The following is a 26,683-nucleotide window of genomic DNA, read 5'->3' on the forward strand; positions in this document are numbered from 1 at the left end:
CTAGTGGATTTCATAAAATATATGTAGCATTTTAAGTGTTTAAGACTTTTAATCATACAAGAAGATGCCTGTAATGTATTGTTAAATATTAAATGCCAAATATAAAACTGGCATATGATATATATTATGACTTTAATTATGGTATATATTTTAAATTTATTTATTTATTCTTGGAAATAAGCCAGGATGCAAAATGTTAGAAGTTATTCTACACAGAATTAAAAATGATGACTATTTTCTTCGCTTTACTTTTCTGCAAGGTCCAAGCGGTCTGTACGACACATGTATTACCACTTTTTAATTAGTTTAAAAAATGTTAAACACACACACACACGCACGTGTGCACACACACACACACACAATTCCACTGTGTTATTACAAAAAAAAATAAATAAATACAGAACCCCAGTAGGTTCTCACCACAATCTGTAAAAAAGAAAACCATGTGGAAAAATACTGGTTACAGGGGCCTAGGAAGAACATCTAGACTCCTCAGTGTAGCAGGGAAGAATAACCAAGGTGGGTAGCAGGAAAATGCCTTTAGAAACCTGCAGTCTGTGAAATAAAAATTTATTCATGAATAAGTAGGACTATACCACAATTCTTAAAGGATATGCCCCAAAGTCCATTTCTTCTCAGTTAAATTCTCCAAAACCCATTCCCAAATAATCTTGTTTGTTCCCAAATGGCTAGTATTTGGGACAGAAGAGGTCCAACTGCATTTGGCCATTACTCAGAATGGTCCCTTTTGGGGTTATATTTTGGCATAATATCTCTTCTATTTTTTAATAAAAATCCAGTAGTCTAACAAGAATGCCTATAATAAAATCTCCCCCTCAGGCACAGTATTAAAATTTTAAACATTTTAAAAAGCTGATTACAGAATATAAAATCAAGACCATCTTATTACCAAAGCAGAAATTTAAAACTTATGCTTGGGATATAAACAGCTACAAAGAAAGATGCTCTCTCCCAAAGAGAAAATCCTAGGTAAGCTTTAAAAAAAAAAAAAAAAACTTATTTTTAAGCCACATCAGAGAGCTCAAGTTGCAAGGCAACCAAACCACATTCCTAAGAAGAGCAAGGCTATTCCATGAGAAACTGGACACACAACTAAATCACCTTTGGCAGAACATAGGAAAAAGAGGTGGGCACCATCCAAGCAGTTAAAAAAAAATTAGTTAAAATTTTACAAGCCAATCATGGGGTTTTTTTGTCACTCTAGAGCAACAAAAACCCTGGACACAAGAGAAGTTCCCACACACTCTTAAACTCTTCTCCATAGGCTTTTACCATGTGTTCCGAAGAAAGAATGAGGGTAAGAAAGGAGACCCAAGAAAGTCTCCCCTAGTGGCATAAACAGGAAGAAAGTGATTGACAGTGATAGGGATTGAGGAGACAAAGCCCACCAACCTTCCATAGATTTTACAAAGCAAAACAAGAAGTTTGCGGTAAAGACAGCAAAACCTCTCACCTGTAGGACTCTGGCAAAGATTCTCTGCTTCTGGGGGAAGAATGGAAACAAAACCATGGTGCCTCTAGAGAGGGATCGGACACCGTTCCCTGTACATAGGCAAATATGATCTGCTGCTGGAGGAAAAGTATAAGCAAATCCCTTGAACTCTGGGAGAGGTACAGGAAAACTACTTTGGGTCCAGGATCCTACACAGATACCATGTAGAGGTCTGCTACACCTGGAGAACAGATGGGAAATTCCCACCAAAAAGCAACTACAGATACACAAGACTAGTTTGGCTGAGGGGAAAAAAACACTGAAAAAGCCCACCCCCCTTAAGTTCAAGGGTCTCCATAAGACTAAGGCTAAACCAACAAAACAGAGAAAACCCCCTGCCTCTACCAAAAGCATAATACTGAACAACAAGCAAATGCAGTATACTGACAGAGAAGGAGCAAGAAATTCCCATGTGTAAAAAGGTGAGCAGAGACAACTAAAATTAAAGAGATGAAAAAATTACATTTCCTACAGTACCTAAGTCCAACTCTCCAAGCACAAGTTAACAGGTGCCTACTGCTGGAGGAATGTAAAGTTGTGGTATACAACTTTAAGAATTACAGTGGACTTCTCAAAAACTCTGCATGCCAGAAGGCAATAGAGTGACATCTTAAAATACTAAAAGAAAAAAAGCCTGCGAATTATATACACAGTGAAAATATCTCTCAAAAATAATGGCAATATAAAGACTTCCAAACAAAAAAAAAAACTTGAAAAATTTTATCTCAGCTGTCTGACACTGTTATAAGGAAGTTCTTTTGGCAGAAATATGAAATCAAACAAAAATGCAGATCACGAAAATAAATGAAGAGTGCCAGAAATGGTAAAAAATGAAGGTCAATTTAATGCTTTTAAAAGAAAACTGTATGAACATATTCAGACTGTAAAAAAATTAAAAAGGGAAAAAGATAACTGTGTAAAGCAAATATAATTTATTATGGAGTCTGTAACTATATAAAAGTAAAATGTATAACAATAGCAAAAAGGATAGGTTAAAGGAACTCTAAAGACGTGGTTTTCAAAATTCTTAAATTATACACAAAATGGTTTAATACTATTTGAAGGTAGAATGCAGTAAGATGTTACAATCAATGAATATTTGCATTCCCTCAAAATTCTTATGTTGAAACCTAATTCCCAATGTGATGTTTGGAGGAGAGGCCTTTAAGGTGATTAGGTTACGAAGGGTGTCCTCAGGAAAGAGATTAGTGTTCATAAAAGAGGCTCAGAGAGTTTACTGCCCCATTCTACCATGTAAGGTTATAATGAGAACACAATCATCTATGAGCCAGGAAATAGGCCATCACCACAATCTGCTGAGAGCTTGATTTTAGAATTCCCAGCCTCCAGAATTATGAGAAATAAATGTTTGTTGTTTGTAAGCCACTCACTCTGTGTTTTCGGTTTTCTTTCCATTGTTGTTATAGCAGCCTGAATGAACTAAGATATGTTTATAGTAAACCCTACAGTAATCACTAAAAAAATATTTAGAAAAGGGGATAATAACAGAATTGTGGAGATAAAATGGATTCATAAAAAATACACAATTCAGGCCGGGCGCGGTGGCTCAAGCCTGTAATCCCAGCACTTTGGGAGGCCGAGGCGGGTGGATCACGAGGTGGAGAGATTGAGACCATCCTGGTCAACATGGTGAAACCCCGTCTCTACTAAAAATACAAAAAATTAGCTGGGCATGGTGGCACGTGCCTGTAATCCCAGCTACTGAGGAGGCTGAGGCAGGAGAATTGCCAGAACCCAGGAGGCGGAGGTTGCGGTGAGCTGAGATCGCGCCATTGCACTCCAGCCTGGGTAACAAGAGCGAAACTCCGTCTCAAAAAAAAAAACAAAAAAAAAAAACACAATTCAAATCTAAAATAAAATAAGACAGGAAAAAATAAAGAGGCATCAGACAAACTGTAGTTCACCTACACAGCTTAAAAGTTCAAGATGAGGGTAACATACAAATCAAGACTGTCACAAGAAAGATGTATCATTTGTAAATGGCTCAGTGTGAACTCATCACTTCAAAGGAACTATACACCTCTCCACAGTCTTCCTCCTCTACAAAAAGATTAATTGTTGGAAATCTTCAGGGTTCTGCCCTATGTCTTTCTCATTTCTACATTTGCTGCCTAGCCAATCTCATCTACAGCCAATGACCACCTGTGACAAATCACTTAAATCTGTCTACATCCAGCACACATCTTTCTCCTGAGTTCCTAACATGTATTTCCAACTATCAACTGTATGACTCCAGAAAATCCTCAAACTCAACATATTTATAACTCAATCTTTATGCCCAATGTGATTTTCTTCCAGTTTTCTCTTCTCAGTTTAAAGACATTATTATTCACATAACTGCGCCCATCAAAAACCAACACCCTTAACTCCTGTCTCTGTCTTACAACCTAAAACAAATCTATCAGCAAATCTTACTAAGCCTCCCTTAGATCTGCCTATCTTACCCCATCTTTTCTGTGACTATCTCAGTCCAGGGAACCAATCTCAGCAAAACTGGTACAACAGCTTCCTAACTGGTGCCCCCTTCCTCTCTGCCCTGCTTCCATCATTCTCCACCCTGCAGAGTGTTACATCTTCACAATGCAAATTTGGTGCTACCCCTTCACTTCAAAACTTTGAATGCACTTAGGACAAAATCCAGTATTCTTAAGCCTCCAAAGACTCTTCACGATCTGACCCTATTTTGCTCTCTACATTCATCCCCTCCAATGTTCTCCCTCAGGTACTATGCTTTCAACAAGTTGCTACATCTGCAAAGATTACTGCCCCCAGTCATATTCCATTTTCTTCATGTAAATCAATCTACTCAATTTTCAATTCTTTCTTGGATCAAACTTCAGTTCTTTACGGAAGCCCTTTCTGGTGTTCACAGATTAGTTAGGTTCCACAGTAATAAACTTCGTCATTCTGAATTTCTCATCATATTTGCAATTATTTGTTTAACTGTCTTCCCCCTCCATGCTGTATTCTCTACCAAAATGCAAATAGGTTCCATGAGGGTAGGAAGTTTGTCTTTCAACCCAAAAGCTAGCATACAATGTTTTTCATATGGTAATCACATTATCTGTTGAAAAAAATATCAAAAGTCTATTAAGAATGTAAAAACACTCACAGAGATATGGAAGCCAAGACGTGTACATACACATAAAACCCATAAAGAAAAGAGGTTACTTCAGACCTTACAGCTTGAGAAGTCCCCATCTCCCATAATGCCAAGAAAAGAAGTTGGTGAAGAGGCAGAAATAATTACGTGATTTTTTTTTAAAGGTCAATCAATATGATGAAGGGATGTTATTTTAATGAAGATACCTAGGCTCCATCTAAGGTGTCTAATTTAAAATCTCTGGAGTAGCGACCTGGCGATTCTAATTTTAAAAGCATTCTAAGTAATTTTTATTTTCAATTTGAATTTAAACTGCTACCTCCAATCCAACCAACTACTACATTCTTATCCATATCTTTCTTCTGTGAGTCCTGGTTTCTCCCCCATAGGCACCTCCCCCCAAATCAGTGAAGTACTCATTTGTTCTATCCTACCTAAAATGGATTCAGAATTGCTCTCAACTTTCTAACTTCTTCTCTCCAAACTTCTTTTCTTGGGGTTGTTGGAGATAGAGACTGCCTCTAGTGAAGTTCCACTACCAAACACAAATCTACTAAGTTGATGACTTCTTTGTAACTCTTTTTGGCCTTCAAATGTATGCCATAAAGGCACGTACCGAAAGTTTCTTCAATTTGTTTTCCGTGTGATTACATTATTAATTCAACACAATGTTAGGCTTGTTTCTGCTTGTATTCTGTTTGAGGGTTTCCTTTTTACATCCCTTTCAATTTTTTAAAAAATATGTAAAACATGTACATGCGTTTAAAAGTTAAAACTATATAAAAAGGTATACTCGGCCGGGCGCAGTGGCTCAAGCCTGTAATCCCAGCACTTTGGGAGGCCGAGGCGGGTGGATCACGAGGTCAAGAGATCGAGACCATCCTGGTCAACATGGTGAAACCCCGTCTCTACTAAAAATACAAAAAGTTAGCTGGGCATGGTGGTGCGTGCCTGTAATCCCAGCTACTCAGGAGGCTGGGGCAGGAGAATTGCCTGAACCCAGGAGGCAGAGGTTGCGGTGAGCCGAGATGGCGCCATTGCACTCCAGCCTGGGTAACAAGAGCGAAACTCTGTCTCAAAAAAAAAAAAAAAAAAAAAAAAAAGTATACTCATCAGGGCGCAGTGGCTCATGCCTGTAATCCCAGCACTTTGAAAGGCCAAGGCGGGTGGATCACAGGGTCAGGAGTTTGAGACAAGCCTGGTCAACATGGCGAAACCCCGTCTCTACTAAAAATACAAAAAAATTAGCTGGGCGTGGTGGCAGGCACCTGTAATCCCAGCTACAAGGGAGACTGAGGCAGGAGAATTGCTTGAACCCAGGAGGCGGAGGTTGCAGTGAGCCAAGATCGTGCCACTGCACTCCAGCCTGGGCTACAAGAGCAAGAATCTGTCTCTCAAAAAAAAAAAAAAAAAAAAAGGTATACTCAAAATCTTATTTCCTTCTACATCTCTTCCACCTTGGTTCCCATCTATCCCCTAGAGGTATTTATATTTATTGCATTTCTAGTTTAAATTCCTAAATTTATTTTCACAACAATGGGCAAACACATAATGTATACTATTCCTTTTATACGCACACAAAAAGTAACATAATACACCCAGATACCACTTTTATATATATATATATTTTTTTTTTTTAATTAAACTTCCTAAACTTCAACAACTTAATAAGTTAATTTTTCTCAAAGTGAATACCATGAAGATTTTTTATTTTATTTTATTTTATTGGAGACAGAGTCTTGCTCTGTTGCCAGGCTGGAGTATAGTGGCATGATAACTCATTGCAACCTCTACCTCTTGGGCTCTAGCAATCCTCACAATGTCAGCCTCTCAAGTAGCTGGGACCACAGGGACACACCATCATGCCCAGCTAATTTTTTTTATTTTTTATTTTGTAGAGACAGGGTCTTTCTATACTGCCCAGGCTAGTCTCAAGCAATCCTTCTGCCTTGGCCTCCCACCAAAGTGCTGGGATTGCAGGCATGAGCCCAACACACAGGGCCTGAAAATTTAATTCCTTTTCCTCTAGTGCAGAATACAAAATCATTCAATTACGGAATATCCAAAGAAGTATTTTTAATATGTAATCCCCCTTTAAGGCCCTGACACAAAATAAAAGGGAGTTTAAATACTAAAATTCTATTTGAGCCTTTTTAAGTGACAGTGGCAACATATTGTCCTCTAGGTTGCATAAGTTGACTCTGCGTATCTGGACAGGTGGTGACAGTTGCTTTAAGATCTTTCTCCAAACCTCTCTTCAACCAATAGAAGCTAACTCCACAAGTTCTAAGTGACCTCCCATTTTCCCATGACCCACCTCCTCTATACCTGAAGAAGAGCAAGCAGCAAATTGCTGAAGTGTTCTAAACAAATCTAAGCAGAGTGAATGGGAAGTAAAATAGAAAAACACAAGCCTGTGAAAAGGAGAAGATAAACTAGGTTCCATCTGTCTCTACTAGAAGTGTTCAAAATATCTCCAAGTTCAAAAAAATAAAATTAAAAGCGATCATGCCATGTGGTAGGCACCAAATACTTTAAAACTGGGTAAACTTTAATAGCAATCTCTGAAAATATTAAAGTAGTAGATAGGACCGGATCATCTCTCTCAGCATCTTCTAGTTCTAAGAGCAACATCATCCTTCTCTACCCATTAGTTCTCTACCTATTTAGTTCTAACAATGACATTACCCTTCTCTATTTCTTCCAATTGAAACTGTATCACTACATCTAAAACAGTTTCAGACCCATTACTTGGGCTGGTTATTAGCAAGAAGTATCAGCAGAATGCATTTGACATTCTCAGGTAGACATCATCAAAAAATGAAGCCAGACAAATTAATGAGGAAAACAACATTCGAACTTTATATGCTATTCCTTAAATTTGGACCAAGTGCTCTTCAGTTTGGCATTCATATATTCACAGGATCTCCATATTCTGACTCTATCACACTCTACTGCAAACTGCTATAACCAAGTGATTCTTAACACTTGAACTTTGAAAAACACCTTCACAAATCTTATCCTTCAAAATACAGCTCAAGTCTCACTTCCCCCTTTGGCTGTCTAATGATTCCCCACTTCTTGTACTTCGGTAGCACTTAATCTCTGGACCACTCACTTTATATTATAACACTCGCCATAAACTCATTAACTGTACCCTTTCTTTAACACTTTTTACTAGGTCACATATACAATGGATATTTTCATAGTTTACACACAGCAGGTGTGCCCAATTAGTCAACTATTTATAGCCCAGCACTCTAGAGTCCTCTATCACAGAGCTTTTTATATAGCATAATAATTACTTGTTTTTATTCATCTCATCTAATGAAGACTGTATGCTCCCTTAGGGCCCTGTGCTACTCTGCTTAGTAGTACCAAAGCCTAGCACACTGCTTCACAAGAGCAGACAATAAATAAATCCTTTTCACATTAATGAATGAAAGACTAAATTAGCTGAGGGCGAGGCACGGTGGCTCAGACTTGTAATCCCAGCATTTTGGGAGGCCAAGGCAGACAGATTGCTTGAAGTCAGGAGTTCAGAACCAGCCTGGCCAACATGATAAAACCCCATCTCTAGTAAAAATTAAAAAAAATTAGTTGGGCATACTGGCACGTGCCTGTAGTCCCTGTTACTCAGGAGGCTGAGGCATGAGAATCACTTGAATTCAGGAAGCAGAGCTTGCAGTGAGCCGAGATCACACCACTGCACTCCAGCCTGAGCAACAGAGAGACACCATCTCAAAAAAAAAAGGTCGGGCTCAGTGGTTCAAGCCTGTAATCCCAGCACTTTGGGAGGCCGAGGCGGGTGGATCACAAGGTCGAGAGATCGAGACCATCCTGGTCAACATGGTGAAACCCCATCTCTACTAAAAATACAAAAAAATTAGCTGGGCATGGTGGCACGTGCCTGTAATCCCAGCTACTCAGGAGGCTGAGGCAGGAGAATTGCCTGAACCCAGGAGGCGGAGGTTGCGGTGAGCCGAGATCGCGCCATTGCACTCCAGCCTGGGTAACAAGAGCGAAACTCCGTCTCAAAAAAAAAAAAAAAAAAAAAAATTAGCAGAAAAGAGGAGGATATTATCTAGACCAGAGATTCCAAATTAGTAGTCCATAGGCTGAACCCAGACACAAGACTTATATCTGGCCTGCAGAGATTCAAGAAAATCAGAATTAGTTAACAAGAGTTAAAAATTTGGAAATTACACACAAAATCCAGATTTCCTTTTTCCTGGGGAGCAGAGTAGACTGGAAGATCTGCCATGTGCCCTGGAAAGCAGTAACTAACTAGGACATAATTACTCCTTTTACATTAGACACACTCTTCCGTCTGGCAATTTTTTTGCTTTCCCTATTTACATCACCCATCTGGCACCTGAAGGTACTTAGTTTACAATCAATGATACTGACCCATGAATCCTTAGTGGGCTTTCTAAGCCACATATTCAAATTTTGGCCATTTCTACTCCCTAGCCACCAAATGTTTCCGTAACCACACAGGTTTATCAAAATGTTCTAGCCTTTCCTCATGCTAAATCTTGACAAAAAAGAGTCTACGGCACCGTAAAGCCAGAAAGCACAGCTTAAACAGATCCACTACTACTTGCTTAGAATGATGCTCTGATTCATGTTTCATTCAAGTTTTACTAGGTATATCCTCCACTGAAACATTCTGTTAGGGTAGACTCCTATTCAAAATATACTGTAACAATCACTTCTCATACTGAATTAGCCAGCTAAGGGGAATTTATCCTGGCAAATTAAATTTAATAAATATTTATATAGTTTTTGCAAAATTATGCATCTTTCTAATGGTTAGGAACATGAGCATTGGGAAAAAATCTCCAAGTCTGCTACCAAATCCTGACTCTACCTCAGATTCGCTAGCTGAGAAACTCTAGAAAGTTACTTAACTTCTCTAAGTCTTTGTTTTCTTACCTTTAAAATTTGGACAATAATAGTACCTACTGCATAAGGCTACTGTGTGGCCTAAAGAGACAAAGATGGCACTTAGTATAGTGCCTGGCAGAATGAAAATAATAAAAGCAGTTATCATTTTGAGTATCTGAGTACAAAAGTAAAAACTAGTGAAACAAGATTTCTGAATTTTAAAAAATCTCTAAGTTCTATAATACTGCTATTAATAAAGTATATGATAATACAAGAGATTGATTCTATAGGGAGACGAAAAATAACATGAGTTGAAATAATAGGGCATTATCAACTGAAAAAAAAAAAAGGGCAAAAGAGACAAAGTCCAAGGAGAAATAAGAGAAAAACAAAAGCGAGAAGGAAACAGATGTGCTTACTTACAGGGACAGTTAGTAGGCTGGAATAGCCAGAAGTAGTATATGAAAGGTACAAAAAATAAGAGCTAAAAAGGTAGATTGGGACCAAGATTCATGCTTTCATTCAAACTGCATTTATTGAAGCTTACTAAATGGAAGCACTGTGTACTATGGTATGAAAGAGAAAGAGATACAAAAACTTCAACGAGGCACAATCCCTTCCCTTACAAGGGAACTGTGCATAGCACATCCTTGGTACACAGTAAATCAGCAAATGTCTCTAATAAATCCAAATAAAAAAGGCAAAAGTGTTGAAGCAGGAAGAGCTAAGAGAAACTAAGTAACTACCATCTGATGGTAAACCTAAAGCCCTAACACTTCCTTCCTCTACATGTATACACACACCTGACATGGCACACAACTGGGTAATTTCTATGTAAGAATATGAATATAACACGTGCAGACAGAAGAAAGTAGGTTGAGCCAGACGTGGTGGCCCACATCTATAATCCCAGCACTTTGTGAGGTGGAGGCAGAAGGATCACTTGAGGCCAAGACCAGCCCAGGCAACGTAGCAAGACCCTAAAAATTAGCCAGGTAGGCGTGGCAGCACGCACCTGTAGTCCTAGCTACTCAGGAGGATAAGTCAGGAGGACCACTTGAGCCCAGGAGTTTGAGGCTGCAGTGAGCTAGGATCGTACCACTGAACTCCAGCCAGGCTGAGAAAGAGAGCAAGACTGTATCTAAAAAAAAAAATAAAACTTAAAATAAAAATTTAAAAAGAGAAAGTTGAATTATTTGTTGTATAACATAAATGAGCTAGTACCTCAAAAGTCTCCTTAAAGAAGTAGCTGATTCCAGGGTTGGGCAAGGAAGATATACTATAGCCCTGGAACACCTTATTTTGCCAAAAAGAAAGAAAGTGCTAAGCAAAGAAAGTATGGGCCAACCTGTGAGAGCTCCCATTGGCCAAAGTTGAAACTATTTGAATGACAACAATAGCACAAAGAATAAATATCTATGAGTGCATACTATTATAAATAAATGATCGAATACATGAATAAAAGAGATTAAAGGAACAACTCAGCTTTTCAGAAGAATATTAGTTAATAAATGTCAAAGGAATTAAGGAAAAGAGAAAATCACCATTAGAAAACAGTAATAATTAGCCAAGCACAGTGGTTCACGCCTATAATCGCAGCACTTTGAGAGGCTGAGGCGGGAGCATCACCTGACATCAGGAGTTCAAGATCAGCTTGGCCAACATGATGAAACCCCATCTCTACTAAAAATATAAAAATTAGCTGGGTGTGGTGGTGGGCACCTGTAATCCCAGCTACTCGGGACACTGAGGCAGGAGAATTGCTTGAATGCAGGAGTCGGAGGCTGCAGCGAGCCAACATGGCACCCCTGCACCCCAGCCTGGGCAACAGAGTGAGACTGTCTCAATAAAAGAAAAAAGAAAGAAAACAGTAATAATTGCTACAATTATGACCTACCAACGAATGCTAAAATTAATGGACAAAAGTTTTAGAAGAAATAACGTACAGTAAGTCTTCATTTAGCACTACTAACGGGATTCTTGGAAACTGTGACATTAAGTCAAAGTACAGCATGTCTTCAAATAATATCATTTCGTTATAATGTTGGTAAAAAAAAAAAAAAAAACGGTCTCACTTTATGTAGTTTTGCTTAAAGTCACATTTTCCAAGAACCTATCAAAGTTGAGGACTTACTGTATTTGCATACGCTCAAAGTATCCTCCCAAAACATATTATTATTTACAAAGTGATAAATAACTTTATAATGAAGAAACCTGGCAGATATCCCCTTAACCAAAGAAACATAGGTAACATTCCCATTAAGACATACTTACATTATCTATCCCCTGATATGTTATGCACAAAGGCCACATCGTATCCGTATTATTCTTCCCAAAAATGTATTACCTCATTTTAATCATAAGAAAACATCTAATCATGAGCAATTTATGTTTCCCAGACTGGTCTCAAACTCTTGTTCTAAAGCAATCCTCTTGTCTTCACCTCACAAAGCACCGGGATTATAGGCATGAGCCACCATGCCCAGTCAATTTCTTAGTTTTGATAATTGTACTATGGTCATATAAGATGCTAACATTAGAAGAAGCTGATGAAGTATATATGAAAACCTTCTGTATGCCTTTTGCAACTCCTGTGAAAATCTAAAATTCTTTCAAGATAAAGATTTTTTTAAAAGTCTTGGCCAAGCACAATGTCTCACACCTGTAATGCCAAAACTATGTCAGGCCAAGGTAGGAGGATCGCCTGAAGCCAGGAGTTCAAAACCAGCAGGGGCAACAGAGCAAGACCCCATCTCTACAGAAAATTTAAAATTAGTTGACCATGGTGGTATGCTCAGGCACTCGAGCTTGGGCAAAAGAACAAGACCTTGTCTCTAATTTAAAAAAAAAAAAAAAAACTTGACTGAGAAATTCAGTACTAGCTGCAATACTATGTTGTTTTTCACTTTAGGCTCACTGCCAACTCACCTGAACTACAGGTATGGTTTGCAGTGAATGCTACATTATCTCTGCTCTTATTTTATGCTGTCAATTCTATAACATAATCAAGCTCTAACACACTAATAATCTACCAAAAATAAAGTTATTCACCTAAGCTAAAAACTTTTTTTGACATCCTAAAACCACTAGAGATTAAAATGTCACATTGTTATATGAGCCTTTACAAAGCTTTATTTTCAGAAGTCAATATTATCATTGCTTACTTCATAAAAGTAATAATTTAAATAAAATCCTTACCTTCCAACCACTGCCAGCCTCTCTATAATACGGGAAGTTATCACAAATCCACTGATAAATTTCACTTAAAGTCATTTTCTTTTTGGGTGAGCTATTAATTGCAAATGTAATGAGGCTGGCATAACTGTATGGAGGTTTCCCATCTTTGTGCTGTTGGACTTCTTCCTGGTCCAGAGTTGTATTTGGGTCAAGGAGTGCATTCTTCTTAGAAATTCCTGTTCCATGTACATTTTGTGTAGCATCAGATTTTTGGATGGCTGCTCTCATGGTGAGCTGTGGTAACCAGTCCATAGATGTTAGGCTGCTCTCCAGTTCAGATGTCATCCTGAAGGTAAATAGACTCCTTAGTCAATATCAAGGAAAGAACCCCTGCTTCTCAAAATATCCAATATTCACAAATCTAGGAGTTCCAAAGTGAGGGAAAGCCTGAGTTACATCTGGAGGAAAAAGATTGAGTATGTTAATGAGCAAACCAAATATTTAAGGGATCAACATTTCCAATCTTTTTTAATTTTTCCTCACCAAAACATAACAAACTTCATTTTAAAATTGTTTAAAATACAGAACAATACATACAAAAAAAGTGATTCCGATGCCAATCTTTCTAAAAATCGCTGCCTGTTTCTTTAAGAAGGCAACAGGCTCTAGGTGTGAAAAGCCAAGCTGCAACCCAACTCTTTTACTCATCACCAGCACAAGCCCTTAAAAGCTTAAAATGTACCTCTAGCATTTCTTTTACATAAATTTTAGGAGAGTCATAAAAACATAATACCAAAAGTAAGGTGGAGGCAAGAGGTCAGAGAAGTAACTGAGAAACTGGCACAGGAATCTGCATGAAGGCAAGAAGGCTGAGTTTGTGCAGGTAGGAGGTAGGAAGAGTAAAGCAGGGTATACAAGAATTAGCAAGGAGACAAGCTAACTGGGGGAGATGACTGAAAAAAGGAATGCAAAGTCAAGGACACTGATGAGTGAGAGAAAAAGAAAACAGCAGTACCAGGAAGTTACTTTTGTTTAAAAAAAAAAAGTCAAGAGACAGGTTTACAAAAACTAACTAAAGATGTGGGAGTACAAAATATAAGGCATTAAATCACATAAACAGTCAGCAAGAAAAGCAGCATCAAAAACTTAAAAACAGGCTTGGGCAAACATCCACTGATTTGAATTCTACAGTGTATTTCTCCCAAGGCTGAAAAATTCAGACCATTACCACTAAATCTGCCAGGTTAACACATATTCTATAAAAGGGAGAAAGCTGCTCTAAGAACTGAAGATAAGACCATAGAAACAAGGCTTGACACTTCACATTGGAATTCTTAACTTCAGCAGAGGACATAAGCCCTCTATTACTGGGTCAAAGAAGTAGAAACAATGACTGACAATAAAGTAGAAAAGAATGAAAAAGACTTCTAAGTGATAACAAAATAAAGGAGAAAAAAAAAAAATAAAAAAATGTAAAGGTCTCTTTTGACTTAAAGTCAAAAGAAAACATCTGTAACTATGAAAATACTATATAGGCCCTTCATTCCAAATGGCTCCAGGCAAAAAGCAACCTTGAGTATTATGTGTAATATTATGTATCTGAATAACTTGGAAGCAACAAAGAATTAATAAAGAACAGGGGCTTTGGGGTGAGGAAGACCTGGAGCCTAAATCGTGATTCTAACAGTTACCAGCTGTAGAACTGTAAAGATGTTCATCACCTCTACCTCCCAGTTTTCTCATCTGTAAAATGTAACAATAGTACCTATGGTTAAAATATTACTTTGAAAATTAAATGTGATAAAATATGCACAAAAGAAATATTCAGTAAGTGTTGGTTAATAGCATTAGTCTAGGAGTATCTTGGGAGGCCACTAATACACCATAAGGTAAACCAGATTAAGCAAGAGCAATTATAAATCAGAGAGCCATGAGGATTCTACCTGCACTGCCAGTAAATTGAGTCCTCTTGATTTTCGGATACGTTGATCCACAATTTTACATTACTCATTTTTCTCAAATTCCCTCCATCTCTATTGCACACATTCCTCTGAACCTGAACTTTAAATTCATCTACAGAGCACCTTCAGAGATCTTTTTAAAAAAAACTTACTATCCTACTCTACAATCTCAACCAGAAACCCCAGTTTCCAGCAAGAAGATATAAGGACTTGTAGAATAAGAAGACAGGATAATTTAGAGATCACACAATGTCAGAATAGTAGAGAAAGTACTCTAGAGATCCGAGACTAATCCTTCAGTGATAAAGAACTGAAGTTAAGGTTCATCCAATTTCACACAGTTAGTTAGCTGTAGTACGAAAATGACAGCCCAGATCTCCTGTTCCCAATCTGGTAGTTTTGCTAACCAGACCTCATCTGTAAAATGAGAATGGTAATTTAAAATAGTACCCACCTCACTGATGTAAAGTTTTCAGAACAGTGCCAGGCAAGTAATACTTATGTTAACTACTGGTAGTGGTAAGAAGAGTGGCTGCTTCCATCATTATTCACATTTCATTCAATAAGGATTGGCTATTTTATACGATGCTGTCATCCAATTTACCTCAGTCAAGTCTCCATGGAGTAGAGCTTTATTTTGTTCACATTTCCAAAGCAGCCAGTTACACGCATTTTCATATAAAAGTATATTACAAATTGGAATATAATTGTTATTGCAGGTGCTCCCTACTGAGAACCATCTTTGCCTTCTGCTCCCTTCCACCATTGCCAGTAATAAGACATTGTGAGAATCTCATTAATATAGATATTTACTATGTGTTATATTTAACAAGAATGCATAAATTATACACATGTAAAGAGCTATGTTAGAGTATAAAATAAAAATACACACAAAGGAAGTGTGGTCAAATTCCTGTCTTCCAGGAACTTACAATCCAATAAAGGTCCAACACAACAGAGAACTGAATAAAAGTATACAGCTGAGCTCTGGGTGCTGTGAAGTTTCAGGAAAAGGAGAAAACAACATGGACTGAAGCCTTGAGGGTAAAGAAAGAACTTCAGCTAAGTCTTCAGCTAAGTTAAGATTTAAATAGACTGGAAAGAAAACGGACTCTATCTCCAAAGCCATCATGTGTAAAAATTATTCCACTGTGCTTATAATTCATCAGTTCTGCAAGAGCAAATTTTAAGTACACTATAAAAAGTCTCAAATTTAAACTCTAAAAGTGGGGCTTCTGTTCTGTTTGCAATTTCTTAAATTTTATATACAGCATTCTTAGTAATGAAGCAAAAAGTGCCTTCATTGTTGGTACTTAGGCTGGTGGCTATTGTGGTTCTCCATTAAGCGTGAAGAACACAAAAGATAACCATTAGATTTGGCTGGATCACCAGTTAACTTTAATAACAACCGTATTAGGCTGGGTGCAGTGGCTCACACCTATAATCCCAGCTCTTTGGGAGGCCAAGGCGGACAGATCACTTGAGGTCAGGAGTTCGAGACCAGTATGCCCAACATGGTGAAATCCTGTCTCTACTAAAAATACAAAAGTTAGCTGGATGTGGTGCCACATGCCTGTAATCCCAGCTATTCGTGAGGCTGACACAGAAGAATCACTTGAACCCGGGAGATGAAGGTTGCAGTGAGCTAAGGTCGCGCCACTGCACTCCAGCCTGGAAGACAGAGCAAGACTCTGTCTCAAAAAAAAGAAACAAACTTATTAGTGGAATGGTGATGACAGAAGTCCACTTGTGTAAGAGAGCAGATGGTGGTGAATTTAAAAACAGCACGGGAGGCTCTGAGGAATCTGGTTATGGAAATCTGGTTAAGAAATGTCAGGCCCTCATTACCTCACCTCATTCCAAAAGCTTCCTAGCTGGCTTCCTAGACTCTGATGTCTCAACCACCACTCCCTGTTAATAATATCCAGTCCATGCATACACTCCAAGAGAAATGTATCAACACTACTTTCATGTCATTATGCCTAGACACTTTCAATGGCTCCCTAACTCCTACTATACTAAATCTAAATTCCTCATTTTCAACTACTTTAGCTTTTACTGATTTTTTATTAAGCCTTCTCTTAATTCCTAGGCAATTATAACCTCAGTTTGGCAACTGATATGTTGTTTCACATGCACGGTGAATCATTTGCTTAAGCCTTCTACCCTCACCTCTTCTCCCCCGACCGCTATGGACAGTGACCATACATTAGTACTTCTGATGCTACCTAATACCATGCCAGGTACAAGTTACCTGAAAAATAACATGGTAATTGGATAAGGAATAAAGGCCTTCTTTTCTGGAATGCCCTTTACTTACCCATCTGCCAGGCTGGCTTCTACTTCTTCACCACCAAACATCTCCCCACTACAGAAAGCCTACTCAATCCCTGCTTTCCATCCTCTATCTCCTAAGCTAAAGGAGCTATTATTCCTAAAGCAAAGTATAAATACCTCTATCATAAAATTTACATGAAACTGTGATTATCTTTATCTACCTCTCTCCCACAGGACTCTGATCTCCTTGAAAGAAGAAACTGCTGTGATCGAAATAGTAACTGTCCAATGAAGGTATGGGTATGCTCCTCCTCAAACAAGTGAGACTGTAACAAGCTCAAAATTTAAAAGAGAGAGGTGACATACAGTACTAAGCAGCAGAAGGTAAGGTATAGGTTTGAAGCTCTTGAAAAGACAGAAAAAAGTATGACTCAGAGCACAGATTGACATGCAGCATTACACAGGAAGAGAAACCATTCTACTGGAATAACAGAGAAAAATGAGAATATGGAAGTAAAGATGAAAAGCACATAATGTTACTTGTGGGAGAAAGCAAGGCATGGAGAATAACTTATGTCTGAAGTTCTTAAATCTATGATGGTAACTGCTGCTTAAAAGAAGTTCCTCTTTTGGCTACAGTCACAGAGAAAAAATAAAAAGTAAGTAAGTTTCATAAGGGATTTTTTCTTCATAAAATTAAAGGATAAGGAGCATCAGGCTATAACAACTCCAAACTAAGTCATATCACGGGGATTTTAATCCCACTTTATGAAACACAGACACTCGTATGATCCCATATATGATTCTGGCTACTTTAGTACACTGCATGGCCTCCCTCTGCAACTTTCCTAATTCCCAAAGTATAGCACAGACTGACTCCAAAAGTTTTTCAAGTTTCAACGGTATCAAAAAGGAGGGCAAATTTGTAGAGATACTGTTGGCTCCCTAAATGGAGGTAAGAGAAAGACACCAAAGAAAACAAAAAGATTAAGAATACTGAGGGTGTTGTGACCCAAATATTACTGAATTCTCCCACTTCATTCCTGGCACGTGGCATTTCATCTTAAGACTCATGACACACAAAAAATTGAGCAACTTATAACTCAGGAGAAATTTTTCTAATTACCACAGGACTGATTCTTGAATTATTCTGATCTCATGAATCTTTTAAGGTCAATATGTGCTATCACTCCTATTACAGTGTTTCAGCACTCAAGGCAACCAGAAGCAGGGGCTATGCCTATTGCCACTTAATATTTGTTCTTACGTTTTACCTTAGGAATAAATCCCAATTTTATTCAGGATGGCATTGCGCCTTTTGCCCTGCCTGCTCTCTGGAATGTGGACCTAATTAATTATTGCTCTAACAGTCATCTTGGATCATAAGATGATCTTGAAAATAGAAGCCAGATACTGAGCATACGGAAACAGAAAGAAAAGGTCTGGATCCCTGATTTTTTCTGTGAAGTGGTTTTGAAGCTGCCAACCCAGCGGCAGACTGACTACCATACAGACTTTTAATGTGTTTAACTACTATAAAAGAGTCTCTATGAGCAAATGAATGTAATTTCTAACAGAGAATTTAGGACACGGCAGTGTGGTGATACAAGTAACATAACCTAAAATATGTTTTAGGACACTCTTAAAGAGGCGTTAATGAGTTAACAAATTCCGATACTGAAGGTTGGAAACCTGATGACAAAGAATTTGGTCAAACTGTTATCTGCAGAATTTGAAAAGCAAGCCATATGCCAACTGAGACTAGTGCAAAAAGAGAAGCAGGAAAAATTTAGAATGTTGGCATGTGTTGGCTCTTTCTCGCCATTTAAATTGAAGTCCTAAAAGAGAAATAAACTGATTAGTTACAAGTATAGACAGAGAAAATACAGATTTGCTAAGATAGGTACTCCCTGCCCTTGTCCTGCAATTTCAGCTAAGAGTCCTATAACCTGAAGTCTTGCAAGGCTGAAAAAAACACCAACTGCTTCTGAAGTCCAAACTGAAGTAGCTGAGTGTAGCTACAAAACTACAGCATTAAGAATAGAGAAGACTGATAACTTACTACACAAAGGTAATGTTAAGGTGTTGTCTTTCCACCCAAACTACTGTTTCAAATGACCTCACCAAAGCCACCTTTTCCTTAGGAGCTAAAAGAGATCAAACTCGAAGGTGGTCAACTTGGAAGAAGGAAAATATCTTCTTCATTTTCACTAACTTGAAATTTAGCATTGCCTTTACCTATGAAAGTAGACAACAAATCACAGTAACATTAATAGTATCTGTAACTCTGCCATCAATAAAAATGAGAAATGCTCTATATGTGATGTCTATGGATAAGCAGTTCTCAAAGTGTGGTCCAGAAACCCTTCAAGCAGTCTGAGGAGTCAAAACTATTTTCATAGTAAGATATTATTTGCCTTTTTTACTCTGATCCTCTCATAAGCGTATAGTAGAGATTTTCAGATGCTATGTGATATGTGATATCACAACAGATTTAACACAGAGAGAAAGATGAGAATCCAGCTGTCTTCTATTACGTCAGATACTTAAAAGATCCGCAAAAATGTAAAGTAATGCCAATTTTCTCACTAAATTTTGTTTTGGAACATACAGTTTACTTTTCATAAAACTTGTTATCTATGTTACCAAAGGGTTTTTTAAAGATCTACAATGTAGAACTGAATTCAATTATATTTGTTACATGCTGTAAACGATGGAGACTTTCGTTATTTTTTATGTGAATATTTTAAATTTTCTTAGTTTTAATTTGTAATACAATAAACATGGACAGATATAACCCACATAAACAAAAGCTCTTTAAGCACTAATTTTTTAAGGGACAAAAAATAAGAAACACTAATCTTCAGTCTTTTGGTTTCTTCTTATATTTAGACATATGTATTAATATAGTATATACAATATTTCTATATGAACCTGTTTCTTTATATATATATATTTACATATGTGTGTGTTTCTTATATATAACAGAGTAAGGACTTTGAAGTAACTCTGATACCTAGGTTTAAATTCTTACTCTTCCACTTACTAACTATGCAACCTTAAAGAAGTCAAATAAACCTCTAAGCCTCAAAGAAGTGCTCTGAAGAATAAATGACAAAATACATGTGGAATATTTAGTACACAGCAAATAACTGGCACACATAGCCATTCAATAAATGAAAAATATTATAATCCATTTTGTTATAAACACTTTTTAAAAGACAAGTTTGCTTATTTTCCCTTTGACAAAAGTCTCCATAGTGTCTACAACACTCCATATAGTCTACAACATGTAAAAATACAATTGAATTCAGTTCTATATTGTGGATTTAAAAAAAAAAAAACTTCCTGGTCATGCACATAATGTCAGGCTTTATATGAAGGGTACGATACCCAAAGGGGCCAAAAAATAATCTCTGAATTACCTGTACGTCTTCTCAGATAAGCAATCTGACACAAGCTATTTAACAATATAAAATGTCTGAAATAATAAATACTACAGACTTTCCATAGTGCTCATCATGATTACCTGAGTTGGAGTTGTTTTCAGAGGATCATAAATAGATTCTGTCTACCTTTAGATTTCTTGTTGTAATTTCAAGCACTCTAAATGTTCCAAGTAAAATTAGACTGAGTCTCTTACACAAAACCACTTTAATTTTTATAAGAAATGGACCAAAAATAAGGGGTAAGTAGAGAAAGAAAGCTGAGTAAAAATACTCTGAACTAGAATTAAAATGTTAGAAAAACAGTAAATAACTATGTTTCCTTAAGCACACGGTAGAAGATGAGAAGTTCCATCAAGAAAAGGCTGTGTTGTTTTAAGGAAGAAGTTGCTATGCTAGAGGAGAAGAAAAAGATAGAAGGAGAAGACAGGAGAAGAAAATCTATGTTAAAGTTCACTCAACTCTGAACTTTAAAACAACACTCATCAAAGAAGAGAAAATTAGAGAACTACACGAGTCAATTCATTGAAGGAATTAATATCCACTGAAAGAGTTCAAAAAAAAAAAAGTAGAAATAAGCTAAGTTAGAATCCCTTAACACTATGGATCTCCCCATGAGTCAAGTGACCGTTACCTACTACTAATTAAAATCCAAACAAACAGACCTTCAGTTCTAACAACATATCAGTCATTACCCACTTACATAAAACACCAACACTGATTAACATTACAATTCCATGGTATGAAAAGGAGTGAAAAAGTGTTAAGATAACTGACTTACATGGAAATCCAAGCACTATTTGGGATGCTCACCAATAATTCACCTGTAAAAATGCTGCAGCTTAACTAGACTCTAGGAATCTCTCTGCCCAAAGTCTTCCTTATTCGTTCTTACTCTATCATATCTTCTTTATCTAGTATACTGGCTCCTTTTTAAAGATCCTACACTTTTTGTTTCAATTTTTTATTTCTTGCCATCACTTCACAACATTGGGTCTTCAACTTTGCCGTCTTTAACATAGACTTTATCTTTTTCTTCTTACCAAGTACAGCAACTTCTTCCTTAAAACATCACAATCTTTACTTGATGGAACTACTCATCCCCTCCCATGTGCTCAAGGAAGCCACAGTTATTTACTATCTTTTAAATTTTTATTTGGTAATTTGCAAATATGAATACCCTAATTTTCAACCCTCCACTAAGCAGATATAGGATCTCAGGCTTCCTCAATTTCAAAAGCACGAAGGACTTAGACTGTCATATTTCAAGGTTTACTGTAAAATCCAATGACCAAGTTTTAGAGGAAGGACAGACATGGATCAATAGAACAGAGTCCAAGTAAAGTCATTTGATTTTTGACAAAAGCACCAGACAAGTCAGTGGGGAAAGAAAAGACTTTTCAAAAAATTATGTTAACACAAGTGATTGTCTGCATAGGAGAAAAATTAACAATGACTCTTGAGTCATAGCATATATAAAAATCTGAAAAATAAACAACAAACCAAAATATAAAAGCTAAATCTATAAAACTTGTAGGAGAAATCATAAAAGAAAATCTTTGTAACACCTGGCTAGGCATATATTTCTTAGATATGACATTTAAAAAATCAGAATTCATAAAACTGATAAATTGAACTTTATCAAAATTTAAAACTTTTGTTCTTCAAAGACAGTGTTAGGAGAATGAAAAAGCAAGCCACAGACTGGCAGAAAACATTTGCAAAGCATGTATCTTAAAAAGGATTTGTGAGCCCTACAAATTACAGGGCTCACATCTATAATCCCAGCATTTTGGGAGGCCAAGGCAGGAGGATCACTTGAGGCCAGGAGCTTAAGACCTGCCTGGGCAATATCACAAGAACTTATATCTTTAAAAAAAAAAAAAAAAAGATTAAGGGGGTTCAATCAAGGCAGGAAGATCACTAGAGCCTAGGAGTTCGAGACTGCAGTGAGCTATGATCATGCCACTGTACTCTAGCCTGGGCAACACAGCAAGATCCACCTCACTGGGGGAAGGGAGTACAGACCAACAGGACTTGTATCCAGAAAATATAAAGAACTCTCAAAACTCAATGGGATGAGTAAACCCATTTTTTTTAAAAGGGCAAAAGACGTGAACAGATATTTCAACAAATAAAATACAGCAAAGATTCAGAGAAGCCAAGGGTGGGAGCCGGGAGGACAGGAGCAGGCTCAGGATCCTGAGGCAGGGTGAGGGGATTGTTGCAGGAGCAGAGCCAGGGAATGGGACCCTGAAGAGGCAGGTGCAAGGCCAGGGGACAAGACCCTAATGAGGGGGGTGCACAGAAAAAGGATTCATAAGATGCTCAAAATCATTAGTTATTAGGTAAATGCAAATTAAAACAAGACTGAGATATCACTACACACCTACTAAAATGGTTAATTAAAAGACTGACCATACTAAGTATTCACAAGAATATGGAGCAACTGGAACTCTTAAACACACTGCTGGTGGGAAATGGCACAACTGCTTTACGGACAACAGGCTGCCAGTTTCTTAAACATACACCTACAATACAGCAGTCATTTCACCTCCTGGTATTTACCCAAAATAAACCATATAACTATACTAAGATCTGTACACAAATGTTAATAGCATTTTTACTTTTAACAGCCAAAAACTGAAAACAATCCAAATACCCATCAACAGGTGGATGAATAAACAAACTGTTACAAATATATCCAATGGAATAAAAAGGAATTAACTGCTGATGAATGCAGCAACATAGATAAATCACAAAATAATTGAACAAAAGCCAGACAAAAATAAAAATATATATTGTATGATTCCATTTATATAAAAATCTAGAAAATGCAAATATATAATAAGGAAAAGAAAAGCAGATTAGTAGGTACCTTGTAGAGAGAGGAACAGGAGGGAAGAACTGCACAGGAGCACTTTCAGTAACTTTGGGAATGATGGATGTGTTCACTACTTTGATGTGGTGATGATTTACATGTGTATATATTTGTCAGACTTATAAAAACGTACTGTCATTTAAATCTCAGTAAAGCTGTTTTTAAAAAACAAATATTTGCCTGCTGGGATGGTGGCTCACACCTGCAATCCCAGCACTTTAGGTGGCTAAGGGGGCAGACTGCTTGAGCTCAGGAATTTTTAGAATAGCTTGGGCAATATGGTAAAACCTGCTTCTACAAAAAGTACAAAAATTAGCCAGGTGTGGTGGTGTGTACCTGAAGTCCCCGCTACTCGGGAGGCTGAGGCAAGATCACTTGAGCCTGGACAGTGGAGGCTTCAGTGAACTAAGATCACACCACTGTACTTCAGCCTAGGTAACAGAGTGAGACTCTGTCTCCAAAAATAAAATAAAATAAAAAACAAGTATTTGTGATTTGGACTAGGTAAAGATTTCTCAGCTTGGACATAAAAAGAGACAAACAAATATTTGTGATTAGGAATAGGTAAATATTTCTCGGCTTGAACAATGAAAGAAAAAAATTGGTAAGTCAGATGTTACCAAAATTTTCTTGCTCTAACAAAAAAACTTGCATCCAGAATATTTAGAGAATTCATGTAACTCAGTAATTAAAATACAAACTACCCAGTTTTAACATGTACAAAAAATTTAAACAACGACATACAAACCCCAATAAACACACAAAAGATGCTTAACATCAATAGTTATCAGAGAAAGGCAAACTAAAACCACAATTAGATACTATTTCAAACCCACTAAAATGTCTAAAATCGATGTGAAAAGCAATAATAATCCTCCTTCCTGAATGTATTTTAAGCATAACAGGTTCTTCTTGATATCAACAGCAAAAATAAGATTTGTGTTGTGAGGTAGAGCATGAATGATTACCCCCATTTCATATGGCTTCCAATCCAGTCTCTTGAGTTTCTCCTCTTGGTTTTCTATTTCTTGAATTATCTATCTATAGACCTATCTTGCACTACATTAAGAAGTACTATCTTTTTCTCAGCCTCTATTTACTCATCGCCTTTTCATAACTCCATGCTTCGTGCTTTTTAACATAGCTGATACATCACTTTGCAAGCCCCAGATATACGGGATGGACTGGGAAGCTGTTAATAAAACTGTGAAGAAATGGATCCCTACACTAAAAATCCCCATTCAGATCCCTAACCTTCAAAAGAGATAGCCAAAGTGCCTATCTATCAGACATTCAAGTAAGCACTAGTTATAGGGTGGAATGATCTTTTTGTTTTCTTTTCCTGCTTTTGTAGACTCTTAAACATTAGTAAGGGCATAAGTATTCAATATGTATTTATCAGATTGAATAGAATAGATGTAGGAGCCCAATTTCAAATCTACAATTCTAAGGATACTCAGGATGTGCTAACATAAAGGTCAGAATCTAGTCTCCCATTCAATACCCACATGACCACCATAAAGAATCCTAAAATTATCCTCTCTTGAAATCCTTTCTCAACCAAAAGTGTACGCTTGCTCTTTGTCTCACACACGTTTTGTAGTGTTTTGCCTAGCTCAAATCAATACCCTTTCTCAGAAGTGCCCCGAACTCTAGGGCTCTGAAAGGTGTACTATACCTTGTCTGCACCAGTTAATAGGGAAAGAAATTAAAGGATATGAACCAAGGGTGATACCTAATCCAAGCTGTTTACCTAAATTTTCTCTCCCAGGATTTAGAAGTGAAACAGTTTGGGTTGCTCTTCAACTTGAGGCCAGGCACAGTGGCACACACCTGTAATCCCAATACTTTGGGAGGCTGAGGCAGGCAGATCACCTGAAATCAGGAGTTCGAGACCACTCTGGCCAACATGGTGAAACCCATCTCTACTAAAAATACAAAAAAAAAAAAAAAAAAAAAAAAAGATCTGGGCATGGTGGTGGGCACCTGTAATCCTGGCTACTCGGGAGGCTGAGGCAGGAGGATTGGTTGAATCCGAGAGGCAGAGGCTGCAGTGAGCCAAGATCGCACCATTACACTCCAGCCTGGGCAACAAGAGTGGAACTCCACCTCAAAAAACAAAACAAAACAAAAACAAAACCATGAACTTAAGAGGGATGGAATAGCTGTGTGTCAGAGAATCAAAGTTGCCTGTAGAAATGAAGAAATAAATTAGATTCAAAGAAACTCAACAGAGAAGAGTTAAGTACACTGCCTAGGTTTCTAACAGCTTTTCATCAATTCCTAGTTCCATTTCAAGAGACTAAACTATCCTTGTATTCTGTAAAATACAACCATGTTTTCTAAATTCCATAAATTCTTTTTATTTTTTGCTTGAGGTATCCAGTGTTAGTTTGTTTGCAACCAAGCAAAGCTTTTCTTTAAACTTTAGATTCAGGAGGTAAACATACATGTTTATTACATGGGTATACTGCATATTGGTGGAGACTGGGCTTCTCGTGTACACACAATCCAAATAGCGAACATTATACCCAACATGTGATTTTTCAACCTTCATCCTCTTCCCACCCTCCCTCCTGGTTGAGTCTCCAATATCTATTATTTCCATCTTTATGTACATGCACATCCATTATTTAGCTCCCACTTATAAGTGAGAACATGTGGTATTTGATTTTGTTTCTGAGTTATTTCACTTAGAATAATGACCTCCAGCTCCATTCATGTTGCAGAAAAGGGCAGGATTTCTTTCTTTTTTATGCTGTATAGTACTCCATAGTATCTGTATACCACATTTTCTTTTTTCAGTCAACTGTTCATGGATACTTAGGTTGGTTCCATGACTTTGTTATTGTGAATAGTGTTGAACATGAGTACAGGTGGGGCTTTCTGTCTTGTTGTGTTTTTGCGAGATGGAGTCTCACTCTGTCACCCAGGCTGGAATGCAGTGGTGCAATCTCGGCTCACTGCAACCTCTGCCTCCCAAGTTCAAGCAATTCTCCTACCTTAGCCTCCCGAGTACCTGGGATTACAGGTGTGCGCCACCATGTCCAACTGATTTTTGTATTTTTAGTACAGACAAGATTTCACCATATTGGCCAGCCTGGTCTTGAACTCCTGACCTCAGGTAACCGCCTGCCTCAGCCTCCCAAAGTTCTGGGATTACAAACGTGAGCCAACCACACCTGGCCAGGTGTCTTTTTTACATAGTAATTTCTTTTCCTTTGGATAGACACCCAGTAATGCGTTTGTTGGATCAAAGGGTAGTTCTATTTTTAGTTCTTTGAGAAATCTCCATACTGTTTTCCACAGAGGTTGAACTAATTTATATTCCCACCAACAGGGTATAAGCATTGCCTTTTCGCCACAATCACACCAACATCTGTTATTTTTTGGCTTTTTAATAACAATTCTGAT

General features: G+C 37.5%; 1 protein-coding gene across 8 annotated transcripts in view; it reads right to left on the minus strand.

Annotated features, from left to right (window-relative positions):
- FOXJ3 (forkhead box J3) overlaps nucleotides 1–26,683 on the minus strand; it is a 176,393-nt gene that overhangs the window by 106,602 nt on the left and 43,108 nt on the right. For 7 of the 8 annotated variants that reach the window (XM_074380638.1, XM_039474074.2, XM_039474072.2 and 4 more), the window contains one exon: nucleotides 12,726–13,050. In XM_074380638.1, coding sequence (XP_074236739.1) covers nucleotides 12,726–13,050 — 325 coding nt within the window. Of the gene's footprint in view, nucleotides 1–12,725; nucleotides 13,163–26,683 lie in introns of all 8 variants that reach the window. The other variant, XM_074380640.1, reaches the window with a different exon arrangement.

The sequence above is a fragment of the Saimiri boliviensis genome, chromosome 11 (genome assembly GCF_048565385.1).
Source record: "Saimiri boliviensis isolate mSaiBol1 chromosome 11, mSaiBol1.pri, whole genome shotgun sequence".
In the NCBI taxonomy this organism is placed as follows: domain Eukaryota; kingdom Metazoa; phylum Chordata; class Mammalia; order Primates; family Cebidae; genus Saimiri; species Saimiri boliviensis.